This window comes from Electrona antarctica, assembly GCF_951216825.1.
Source record: "Electrona antarctica genome assembly, chromosome: 13".
Classification (NCBI taxonomy): Eukaryota; Metazoa; Chordata; class Actinopteri; order Myctophiformes; family Myctophidae; genus Electrona; species Electrona antarctica.
In genome coordinates, this window is record NC_136794.1 from 4,796,963 (window position 1) to 4,810,292 (window position 13,330).

The window sequence follows — 13,330 nt, forward strand, 5'->3', positions numbered from 1 at the left end:
AAAACAACCATTCTGTTTTCGTGCTCAGACCCACCCAGGCAGGCACCCACCCACACATATAGCTCCGTAAGGGAGTGGTTGCACCACTCAAAAACCACAAAAAATCACACCCGTGTGAAGTAAGTGGTGCAACTCCGTGTGGGGGGGTTCCAGGAACGCACCCAGGGTGCCGGACAGATTCCGGCGAGCCGCCCCGCGTCTGAAACGGTTGAGAAATGACAGAGTTACCGTGTGGGGGTCCCTCTACTGTACTGTACTGTACTGTACTGTACTTTACACCATATATACAGTCAATATGTGCATGTGTGTACTGTGTTTGTGTGTGTGTGTTAGGTTGCGCACAGGTGGTGAAAAACAACCGTGGTGCTGTTATCCGACAGGGTGCTGATGGAAATTGGGTTGCTGTTGGTCAAAGAAGGAGAAGATGGATAGATACACTGATATGATTATAGCATAGTTAAGTTGGAGGTTTACGGGGATTTGACCCACCAATTTTCTTTGTCAGAGAGAGAGAGAGAGAGATGGGTGAGGAGACAATGAAGTAGATTGGCACATCGTGTTTGCCTCTCATGGAGCAGGAAATGAATGGGAAGATAATTAGACGTGCTTTTGTTTGAGTTTTTATTTATTCCATTTTTGCGGAGCAGGCCGACTATGTTCAAGCCCCTCTTTTTGGAGATTAACATAATGGGACATGATTGGCTCTGATGTGCACAGCACGGTGCGTGCACCTAGTTGCAATATACAGACACACTGCATCCCTTCATGGCGGTGGGAGTTTGTTTTTTGCGACCATAGGTCCCAGTTTACTATGAAAACTTGGCACGAGGCGTCCGTCACGCCTCGTGACACGCTCCATATATGGCCAATACAGCATTCATTCATTCCATATGCTGATCTGACCTCATCAAACCCTAGTGCACTCAAGACACGCTCCATATATGGCCAGTACAGAATTCATTCCATATGTTGGATCTGACCTCATCAAACCCTTAGATCTCCATATATGTAGCTGACCTGTTCTGACATTCCATATGTTGATCTGACCTCATCAAACCCTGTACACTCAAGACACGCTCCATATATGGGCCAGTACAGAATTCATTCCATATGTTGAATGATCTGACATCAAACCCCTAGATTCTGACGTCACAATTATGTTCCGACATCACAATGATGACTCGACCAGCTCAACAGAATGATTTGATCTCCAGAATGATAGATCTCCAACTCGGACCTTCAAAACTCCTTTACGGCACAGGACACTGTGGACAGCAGGCATACCTCTTCATCAGTGTTGTTTTCATCGACTAAAACTATGACGAAATTTTTTCGTCGACTACCTTTTTTCACTGACAAACTAAATGGAAACTAAGCTATGATGAATAAAACTAAGACGAAATGTATCGACAATTTCGTCAACAAATAAAAACTAGACTAAAATGTTAGGAAGGGACTAGTGGACAAGAGATCCAGTATAAGTCATTTTACACTTGGTTGCATGCTGAAAATAGCAGATCTACAAGCACACAACGCGTCGCAGCGCGACGCGTTGTGTGCTTGTAGATCTGCTATTTTCAGCAAGTGTAAAATCAGTCATTACGACGGCATCAAGGCCCACCAAAACACATTTTAGTCGACTAAATCAACTGTAGATTTAGTTGACTAAAATCTTATGACATTTAGTCGACTAAAACTAGACTAACACTAACAAACATTCCAGGTGACTAAAATGTGACTAAAACCAAATAAACTATTCAAGAGACTAAAACCAAAATCTAAATTTGCTGCCAAAAACAACACTGCTCTTCAGCGGTGTTGTTTCAGCGTGAAACTCGCCCTATAAAGGGCAAGGTCTTCTTGCCATCAGGGGCGTCTTACTGGTGTTTGTATGCTTGTGCCTTTTGTGCACGCACGCCTGGTGTGTAAAGCGTTATTCATAGTCTGGATTTCCGGTGGTGAGGTGACCACCGAACTACAACATGACGTCACGAGCCGCGGTGAAGAGCAAACCACCGCCAGCGCCCCAGCCCTTCTCTCTGTTTTTACTCACCACCGCTCAACGTTATTTCAGCTCCGGTGGTCACCTCTAGCCTGGCTAATAAGCCAGACTCAAATCACACTGTCGTGTGGTATTTGAGTCTGGAGATGCTGTGTATGGATCTTGTTTCCTGGGGGGCGGGTTCAAACATTTTCTCTTTGACGCAATTGGTCTGAGCTACTGTCAGTCAAAGGTCTCAAGCATTGAACGTCACTGTACCAAAGCCTTCCCATATTGCATACCGTGTCCCGATTGGCCACACCAGTTCTCTGGTGTAGGAAATGGGCGTACAATTGAGCCTCTCCAGACCGTAATCCGCCGGCAGGCATTTTTCTTTTTGCCAACGGCTGATTCGGTCTGGTTTATTAGCCAGGCTAGGTCACCTCACCACCGGAGCGGTGGTCAGCTCACCACCGGAGCGGTGGTCAGCTCACCACCGAAAATCCAGACTATGAATGAGCCTTAAGCCTTAAGTGATGAGAGGAGAAACAATGAGCAGAGGGACAACCAGGTCTTTCTTTACATATATTTTCTACCACCATCAGAGTTTTACGAATGCATTAAGGCTGTGTCTGAAGTGGTGCTGCTAAATCTGATACGATATCAAGATTTAGAGGCTGAGTGAGCAAAGCGCCTGGCCCTGGGCTGCAAATCTGTTTGCATTTGTCCATTCCTTGGTTGTGCTTAGAAATTGTATCCCCCTATCTGTTCTGGATAGCAAAACTAAGTAGTGCAATTCGTGGTCTACGATTGTTGTATACCCTCCCACACGACCATCTGTGGGCATTATCCGCGACACCCGAGTGTGGAGAGATTTGGGAATCGGCTTAACGACTGAATCGGGGGGGAAAGAGATCAGAAGAAGCAACAAAGGAAATGTAACTTTCCAACACTCTTGGTTTTGCTGTTTTTAGCCCTTGTCTCTTGTTGTTGTCTCCACCAGGCCGAAGGCATGGGGAGAGAGTATGTTTTGCACTCCGTCCGTCCGTCCGTGTGTCCGTCCGTTACCAGCTAATCTTCGTCACCGTTAACCAGGTCGATGCCAAACTTTGCACAAATACTCGCTAGATGCCAACGATGAACCTCTGCCCCACATTTTCCAGAACGGTCTGTTATAGCGCCACCAGGAGGCAGACTTTTGTAAAACATATTTTTTGATATTACTACTGCATATTTTGTCCAAAAATCTCTATAGTCATGTGCTCAAGACGGATCTGTCCGATCATATTCATATTCGTTTTGAACAAAAAGCCTCAAGTCATGAACGCAGTTCGCACTTTTTCTAGTTTATGATTGATACAATAAACAGTACAGTACAGTACAAGAGATGACATTGCACCATCAATAAGAAGCACTGCAAAAACAGGTTGCGAGTCTCGCGACTCGCGGTCTCGGGGGACATATGGACATATGCGGACAAACGCCAAACAAATAGTTATTTCATGGGTGGGTTCCTTATTGATGGCATAAGTGATAATTGATGTTTCCCTACTGCCTTCACCTCAGCATCCACTCCTGTTCTCCTATTCAGAGAGTAGTCCATCCTTACACCTCTAATAATTACGCAAGTTGTACTGATGACCTTCCTCTCTCTCTCTCTCCTCTTATCCCTCTCATATTCCCCTCCATCCCCTCCATCTCACTATTGCTCTCTGTCCATCTTGTTTAACCCCCGTCCACCCCACCCGCTAGGTGCTGGCGGGCATGAACGTGCACCCTGCTGAATTCGACAGCCTCAAGGTGGAGTTCGATGTCAAGGGCTACCCGACCTTCTGCTACTTCGAGTGAGTTCCCCGCTCTCATCCGTCTCACCTTAACACATTTAGATCTGACGTCAAAATTTAAAAAATGTCTTCTAAATCCTGACAGTTTTCTGAAAGAACCATGTTTCTATGTCAGTGGTTCTCAAACATATTCATGTCATGACATTGGCCGCCGACCCCCATTTGAAAATATGTTGTTCCAGGGACCCCCCCAGAAGCAAAGATTTGAGTTAAAAACTCGCTCTGAAAGAATATATATTCAAACATTTGCGCCACATTTTCACGATTTTTCAAAAATAGCCGACCTACAAGCTCGTAGCGTGGCACTCGGTGCCGCACTATGAACTTGTAGATCGGCTATTTTTCAACAGCAAAAAGCATAACATAATGCTTAAAACACCAAAAGGGGTTCCCGCTCAAAATGGCTTAAAGATGGGGTGAAATGGCTTTTTTGGTGCATTTTTATTTGGACGTTTCCCGTCTCAAACGGGAGGCATCTGTGTGTTTCTGAACCAATCTAGAGCGTCGCTTCCCTTCAGGCTATGTGTGACGTTAGTATTGGCGACGTGAGCCTGTTTGTTTATAAGTGAGAGACTGAGACAGATGGCAATAGCTCAGCGTTGTGCTGCTACTACTACGCGGCTTATTTGTTATTTCTAACCTATAATGTTTTCAGATTGTATATTAGCGTGCTGATTAACCCATTTAGGCCTGACCTCGAAATTTAAAAAAAAATCTTCTAAATCCTCCAGTTTTCTGAAATAAATATTTTCACGATTTAAAAAAAAATAGCAGACCTACAAGCTCGTAGCGCGCCACTCGGTGGCGCGCTATGAGCTTGTAGATCTGCTATTTTTCAATAGCTAAAGCATAACATAATGCTAACGCCAAAAGGGGTTCCCGCCCAGAATGGGTTAAGTTTCACATGAGTAATACGCTGTCTGGATGTCATCTTGAATGAGATTAAAAATGGAGTGGTTCTGTAATCAAAAGCAGCTGTGTTTGGAGGAACTGCAGCAATGGGAATTAAGTGAATGAAATCGAGATTTTTCTTCGGGCCTCGACGCGTCATCACGCATGCAGCACGCAGTTTTTGTTCAAAGAAAGTCATACAAATTGGCTTTCTATGGACTTTAGATATAAAAATACACACAAATGGAAATTAGGTATTAGTTAGGTATGCCCATATGTGACTAAATTTGACTGAGGGACTGCCATTGGATTTTTTTGAATTTTCGTTTTTTTTTCATGTCATAATTATGAAAGCAGGGAATCTTAGCTTCAAATTGACATTGGTTTTTCAGTTTGACCCACCAGTTTTGGAGATATGGCTTATAGAGTAATGTCTTGCAGAAAACTGCGAGTTGAGAAAACAGGCTTGAAAGGTTCACTTCTGTGGTCTCTAACATTACACCTAGCTACATGTTTAAGCATTTATTTCACATTTACATGTCGATTTCAGCTCTGACACTTATTTCAGACATGCTCTAGTATGTGAAGAGTCTGCCTGTGCTAGTAACTCATTTTGAAAAAAATTAGTGAAAAGCTGTAATTTGCGCGATTGCAGTCTCTCAGTCAAATCTGGTCACATAGGATAACCACGGATATGCTCTAGAAGTGTGAAAAACATATTTTTCATTTCACCAGGTCTTTAAAGGAGAATTCCATGCTAGAATGCTTTCTTACCTTTCTTAACTTTCTTTGTAGTCGTTACGTCCCCACCAAAGAGTTCCAGGTGTTTTTTGTGCAAAAACTCCTTATTGGCTATTTCCCCTACCATAAGCCCTCAATGAATTGCATTGCATTGAATGGGAATTGAATGGGGCTATGGGGTGTTATGCTAATTCGCTTATTTCCATCTAAAAAAGTAGTAAAGTGTGCCGCTTGGGATATTATTTATTAAGATAGGATATATACAAAAAAATAATAATTTTGAGCGATGGAAATAAGCAAATTAGCACAACACCCCATAGCCCCATTCAATTCATTTAGGGCTTATGGTAGGGGAAATAGCCAATAAAGGAGCTTTTGCACAAAAAAACACCTGGACCTCTTTGGTGGGGACATAACAACTACAAATAAAGGTAAGAAAGCCTTCTAGCATGAAATTCTCCTTTAAGTGTCCAGTTCTAACTTAGCCCTCAGCCACATGCTGTTTGTAGCACCAGTGGCCACTTCAGACACCAGGTTCTTCTAACTGCATACACAGCAGGACGAGGAGAGCAGACATGTTTGTTAATACAGACACCCCCCAGTGGTTAAGCCATTTAGGCCTGACGTCGAAATTTAAAAAATGTCTTCTAAATTCTGACAGTTTTCTGAAATACCTCATGTTTCTGTATCAGTGGTGCTCAATATTTCATGTCAAGGACCCCAAAAATGCTATGCAATTGGCCACCGACCCCCATCTGAAAATATGTTCCAGGAACTCCTCGGAAGCAAAGATTTGAGTTAAAAACGTTCACTCTGAAAGAATATATATTCAAAGATTTGTGCCACATTTTCACGATTTTTCAAAAATAGCAGACCTACAAGTTCGTAGCGCGCCACTCGGTGGCGAGCTACGAGCTTGTAGATCTGCTATTTTTCAATAGCTAAATTATAACATAATGTTTAAACCACCAAAAGGGGTTCCCGCGCAAAATGGGTTAAGCTGGCACAATAATCTTAAATTAAAAATGTGTCAATAATAGCCGCCGCGGCCCCCACTTCTGAAAGCCCTATGTTGTTGTAGACCTCCCCAGCGCTCCCATTCCACTAAGGCTTCCTGGACCGGCCAGGCTCTTATCATCCCCATCTCCACATTAAACGCTCTCCCCTATCCAGACTGGCCTTTTAATTAGACTGGGGCTGATTAAGTGCCCCTGTGGTTGGTATGTGTGCGTGTGTGTGTGTGTAATAAGTACAGGCATGTGTGTCTGAGCCAGGGCCAGTCCGTTAGCCGCGAGCACATTAGTGTCAGTAGTGCCGGCCCTAAGCTAACGACCATCCGGGGCCCATTGGCTTCAGTAATGAGCCCCTCCACTGATAAACATGGGCTAATCACTGCAGGGAGAATCGCCCATCAACACCACTGGAGTTATCTGCCTGCTGCACCTGCTTCGAGAGCCAGCCGCTCAAGGTCTTTTTCTTTTTTTTTGTACCTTTTTTTTTGCTTTGTCTTCAGATGACGTACTGCTTTGTTTGCAAACCCAGTTCAACAGCAGTCGTCTGTCTTTGTTGCGTACGACTGCGGCTACACGAGTTTCAAACTATAAATTCAACTTCCCTCCTGATGTCCTTGCGGTTGTCCTTTAAAACCACACAATTGCAGGCTGAAACAATGCAGTAAAAGAACTATCTATTTGACATTCACACAAGTCTGTGTTCTTCCATTGTACGTGTGTACGTGTGTGTTCCATCTACTTGGTGGATGATTGAGTGAGCTGCGTGGTCGATAAAAGAGGCAGGTTAACGGACAAATCGTCCTTCTAAGCTCCAAATCCGAGGTGTATTGCTATACCGTACCAACTAGTACCGCTCAGTGTCCACCTCGAGCACAGTCACCACGGGACCTATTGACCCCAATGTCGGTGTGTTCTTTCTGTCCAGTATCATTACACACACACACACGCACATGCGCGCGCGCGAAAAAACAAAAGCAGCGGAAGATAATGAAAGTTATTGCCTTTTGATGAAAATCTCCTGCCAGGCTCGTCTCCCAAGGCGATCTGAATCTTCTCTCACACTCACACACTGTCGAAGCGCTGTGTTTTTTTTCTCTCCCTCCACTCATTTCTAATTCATGGCGCCCAGTGCAATATATCTTGTCATATCGTCGTGCGCTTTCTCCTATAACCCGTTCTGGGCGGAACCCCTTTTTGGTGTTTTTTTAAAAGCATTATGTTATAGTTTAGCTATTGAAAAATAGACGATCTACAAGCTCGTAGCGCGGCACCGAGTGCTGCGCTATGAACTTGTAGGTCTGCTTTTTTTAGAAAAAAATGGTGAAAATGGGGCGCAAATCTTTGAATATATATTATTTCAGAGCGAACGTTTTTTAACTCAAATCTTTGCTTCTGGTGGTGGTGATGGTGGTGGGGGGGGGGGGTCCCTGGAACAACATATTTTCAGATGGGGGTCGGTGGCCCAATACAATACAACTTGTAGGTCTGCTATTTTTTTGAAAAATCGTGAAAATGTGCCTAACATTTTTGAATATTATTACAGAGTGAACATTTTAACTCAAATCTTTGCTTCTGGGGGAGGTCCCTGGAACAACATATTTTCAGATGGGGGGGGCGGAGGCATGTTACATATCATTTTTGGAGTCCTTGACATGAAATATTGAGCACCACTGACAGGCCTAATCAGGCCTAAATGGGATAAAATAAAAATAAAGAATGGGATAAGAAATCTGTCCTAGTTGAACTTTTCAGTCTGAGCCTTTTTGTTTTACTTTCCTTTCAGTTTCGAGACAGTTTTGTTACGCTCCAAAGGTTTGAACCCCCCCCCCCCCCCCCCCCCCCCCCCCCGGGTTGTAGCGTTAACAGTATTCATACAGTATTCTATATGGATTTAGAAAAGGATATGAGAGAGGCTGGGCGAGTGTAACTCAACTCTTGTTCATGTTTCTGCTGTTCCTCGCTGTGTTTGGATATCCTAGTTTTCCATTTCCAACCCCCCCCTCGCAACCCTCGGCAAAACACATGACCTGCATTAAGCGTGGTTTCCTCAGTGTCTCTGACTTCCAACAGTTCCAGTGATAGAGCGTTCCTGCCAGACATTATATATAGAGAATGAGATCCCTTTCTTGTGTTATTTTGTCCTTTTTTTATTATTTTTTTTTATAGAAAGGGGAAGTTTCTTCACCACTATGAAAACTATGGGGCCACAGCCAGGGACATCGCCGACTGGTTGAGGAAGTGAGTATGCACACACACACACACACACACACACACACACACACACACTGCACATAAACACTCTCATATTGCTCAAAACCTACTACAATGGGTTCCAAAGTAGAGTTTTGACCCCCTAGCTGTAGTGTCTCTGTTGCCTGCTTCAAAGAGCAGGGCTAGCATCAGTACCTCTGACTGTATTTACTTCTTGCCTCTTTCTGTCCATTCCAGATAAGGTCGTGTCACCTGTCGTCCTCTCTCAGTCTCCTTCTTTCATTTGCTTCCCTCCTGCATCTGCCCGTCTTAACCTTAGAGTATATATGAATAGAGACGGCACCCGGATGAAACCCTGAGGCGAAATGGACATAGTGGCCGAATTTGATATTGCAGCGTGGGCCCAAACACATGAACGCGCTGGTCCGTTCAATATTAATCAATTATCGACAAATCGATAAGCCCCCAAAAAAAAAAAAAAAAAAAAAATACAAATAAATATATATTTTTTTTTTAAAGAAAAAAAAAGTGTTGAGCCAATTGATCACCATAGCAACCCCAGCCTAGGCCTGATTAGGTAAATTCCCAACACCTGCTAAATCCTCCAAACATGTATCTTGATTGGAATCAATCTCCACTCACACTCAGTGACTCACACTCCTCATGCAGCTACACAGACACATCCCAGGCACACTTTGGTAGGCCTATAGCCCTGTCCTGTTTGGATGACAGTATTGCCTTTCCAACAGATTTTCATTAAAAAAAAGATTATTAATTTTCATAATCTATTTCGGGTCCCGTAAACGATAATCGATTTGTCGACAAATCGGACCCATCCCTACTATCATTGTGCACGTTCACGATGACACGTGAACGCTGAATGCCTGCAATGATAGTCAGCGGCAGCGCGTTCATGTGTTTGGGCCCAATCCATCCCAGAATGCACTCTGTTCCTACCCAGAATGCACAGTGAAATCGCCTCATGCGCTTTTGAGCAACTTAATGCAAGTGGATGGGAGGAGAACTCGGGTGCCGTCTCTATTCATATATACTCTAAGGTCTTAACTACAACCACTGTTCTTCACCCATCCGTCACGGGTACACGCATACAGTACGTTCCAACATACCGACAGGCATTCATTACCCCCTAACCTAACCTTAACCACAAACACGACGCAAGGCATGTCAGAACAACACGTGTTGGACTTTTTGGTGTGTCTATCACAGCAACATCTACCGTAAATGGTGCATTTATATAGCACCTTTATCCAAGGTGCTTTACATAGATTATGCATCAATTCAAGGCACTAGCCAGCACATCAGGAGCAATTTGGGTTTCAGTGTCTCGCTCAAGGACACTTCGACACTAAAGGCTCATACATAGTCTGGATTTTCAGTGGTGAGGTGACCACCGAACTACAACATGACGTCACGAGCCGTGGTGAAGAGCAAGCCACCGCCCCAGCCCTTCTCTCTGTTTTTACTCACCACCGCTCAACGTTATTTCAGCTCCGGTGGTCAGCTCACCACCGGGGCGGTGGTCACCTCACCACTGAAAATCCAGACTATGAACAGGCCTTAACTCTGGGGGAGCCCGGGTTCGAACTGGCAACCTTGCGGTTCCCATCCAGCCACTCTACCCCTGAGCCACCGCCGCCCATCATGGCACCTCCCCTCCTCTTCCCCCCACCCCCCTCCCCCACCCATGGGCTCCACTGAGCAAGAGCTTTTCACAGGAAAGCAGTCGAGCAACAAGCAGGCAAAGGCCAAAAGTGAGGACGATGTTTGAGGAAATGGTCCCCCCCGATAGGGCCGAGGGGTCCCCCACAGACACACATAGGAGCTGTGTGCAATGCAGCTACAGATGCATGTCATGACACCCCTCCACCTCCCCTCCAGCCCCCACACTTCCACCGTAATCAGCCCTCTGACCGCTTCTGAAAATGTCCCGTGCTCGGCTCCACTGCACATGGTCGCACACACACACACGCACACAGGAGGCCAGTTCAGGCCAAACCTCACAGGCTATAAGAAGAGGGGTAAATCATTGATGCGCACAAACCCTAGGCTCTCCGATAGCAGTAAGTAACTTAAAGTAAGTAATGCATGCAGAGAGATGAGCTGAGAGTCAGGGATAGATAAGACCCACCACGTACAGTGTGTGTTTTGGAGGTTTAACTCGGTGGTGGAAGACATTACGCCCCCATAATGTAAAGTAATTATGGGGGAAGAGCCAAACGTGTTAAGGCCAGTTGTCCGCTAGTCAAGGAAGGAAGGGAGGGAGGGAATTGTTGCCAAGAAACAAAAGGAAATAATTGATATATCTTTTTAGTCCCGGGAGGACACCGCTGGACGTTTTATATGTGTTGGGACATGGATAGATGGGACAGCCTGGGACAGATGGCATTTTGGGTTAAGCAGATTGTCTTAAAAAAAAGAGGACAGCGCACCGTCCTATCAGCCCACCCCAGTTGTACAGTTTGTGACATTTTATGAAGATGTATACCCTCCTTTAAGCGGATTTAAGCGGATTTGTGAGTCTGTGTGTTTGTGTGTTTGTGTGCGTGTGTGCGTGAGAGAGAGATGCCGGGAAAAGCCTGCATGGTGTCTGTGTGCTTATGCAGTTTGCTGACATGTATTTCCAGTCCACACGCACACATACACTGTGTGTGTGAGCGTGTGCGCATACTCTTGTTTACCAGTGTATAGACGTCTTCTTGGCTGTACAGGAGGGTCCTCTGTCATACAGGCGTGGCCAGTCCAGATGTGTGTGTGTGCGTGTGTATGAGGTAGGGTGGAGTGCGTGTGGACTACATCTGTGTCTAATTTTTTGGTCCGTACAGATTACGCACCAGGTGAAACATGTCTGCCTTTTAAATGGCCCCTACTTGTTCCTTTCACACATATATACCCCTCACACTCACCCCTCTCTCTCTGTCTCTCTCTCTCCCTCTCTCCCTCTGCCCAGTCCTCAGCCGCCACAGGAGAAGGCCCCCGAGGTGGCGTGGTCGGAGTCTGACTCGCCGGTCTTCCACTTGACCGATGACACCTTTGACAGCTTCCTGGAGGAGCACCCCGCGGCGCTGGTCATGTTCTACGCCCCCTGTGAGTAGCAGACATGTACATGGCACTGTGAGCGCACTGCTTTAACCCACTCAGACCTCAGACCAGATTCTAACAAAAAATGTCTTCCAAATCCTGACCGTTTCCTTAAAAAAAAAGTATCAGTGGTACACTGGTGCTCTTAACCCATTCAGGTCTGACGTCGAAATTAAAAAAAAAAGTTTTCTAAATCATGACAATTTTCTGAAAGATTTGAGGCACATTTGAACGATTTTTCAAAAATAGCAGACCTACAAGTTCATAGCGCGCCACTCGGTGGCGCGCTATGAGCTTGTAGATCTGCTATTTTTCAATAGCTAAATTATAACATAATTGGTTTAAAACACCAAAAGGGGTTCCCGCCCAAAATGGGTTAACGACCCACAGAATTGTCTGTATTTGGCCACAGACGCCCATCTGGAAATATGTTGTTCCAGGGACCCCCCCACCCCCACAGAAGCAGAGATATGAGTTAAAAATGTTTGCTGTATAAACGTATATATATATATTTAAAGTAAGATGTGCGCTCATTTTCACGAAAACAAAAACCGCTTGAAGTGGTTAAAAGCAATAAGGTGACACAGCTGCGTCCTCAGGTCTAAATGCGTTATCAAGAGTCCACCTGACAGCTGGTCCAAAGCGTGGAGAAAAGAAAGCGAGCCGTGTCACTTGTCGTCCTGTCACGTCTGCCGTTCTGAACCACTTAAAACCCTCCTATACTAACTATTAAAACGGACCCGAGTTGGCACTGTACTTTTCCCCCTCTACACCAGATCTCTTCGTCGAAAATAGCAGATCTACAAGCTCACACACCGCTCGTAGATCAGTACATAGCCTCGGAAACCCAGACGTTTTTATTTCCAGGGAGGAAAAAAAAGTCTCCACTTCAATTCGGCAAACAGTAGCGCAAACGTCGATCACTCTCTGCTGATTTCTGATCGTCTGCACCTTTGTTAAATCGACACACACACACACACACACACACTCCTCTCTCTCTCTCTCTCTGTCGTTCTAATGAATTAGTCTCATGTCCAGCAGCTGTGCCTAGTTTCTCCCGGCGGATCCTGCCGGGAGCTGCCTATAAAGCATAGGTGAGTTCCAGTCTAATTAGTATAATGACTCATGCTATGTGAACATTTCCATAAGTTGTCTGGGTTTTTTGGCTGGGCATGGTAATGCACCTCCAATGCATGGCTTTACGTCACGTAGTCTATGGACTTTTAATGTTTGTTTCGTTTTTTAGACTATTTATAAATAACCGGGTTGCCAGCCAAGTCTATGGACTGTTTAGGGCGGTAAAAGACAACGTAAAAGACGTCGTCTGGCTGATACTGCCCTCGCTACGCCCCTCACTTCACACAAGTGTGATTTTGTTTCACAACTTCCAGGGACTTGAAACGTGCTTGAGTTAGGTAGTCCAACACGGTTAACCTTTTCACCATTTGTTGCCGGTGTTAAGACATCAGTAAGTTTTAGTGTAAATGTATTTATTTTTAACTAATACAGATTAGTTTGAGATGGTGTAGCCAAAAAATATCTCATGGAGA

The 13,330-nt window shown here is 44.9% G+C and overlaps 1 protein-coding gene across 1 annotated transcript in view; it reads left to right on the forward strand.

Annotated features, from left to right (window-relative positions):
• pdia5 (protein disulfide isomerase family A, member 5) overlaps positions 1–13,330 on the forward strand; it is a 99,535-nt gene that overhangs the window by 43,029 nt on the left and 43,176 nt on the right. Inside the window, exons 9-11 of the mRNA XM_079518760.1 lie at positions 3,734–3,825; positions 8,637–8,708; positions 11,650–11,786. Coding sequence (XP_079374886.1) covers positions 3,734–3,825; positions 8,637–8,708; positions 11,650–11,786 — 301 coding nt within the window. The remainder of the gene's footprint in view (positions 1–3,733; positions 3,826–8,636; positions 8,709–11,649; positions 11,787–13,330) is intronic.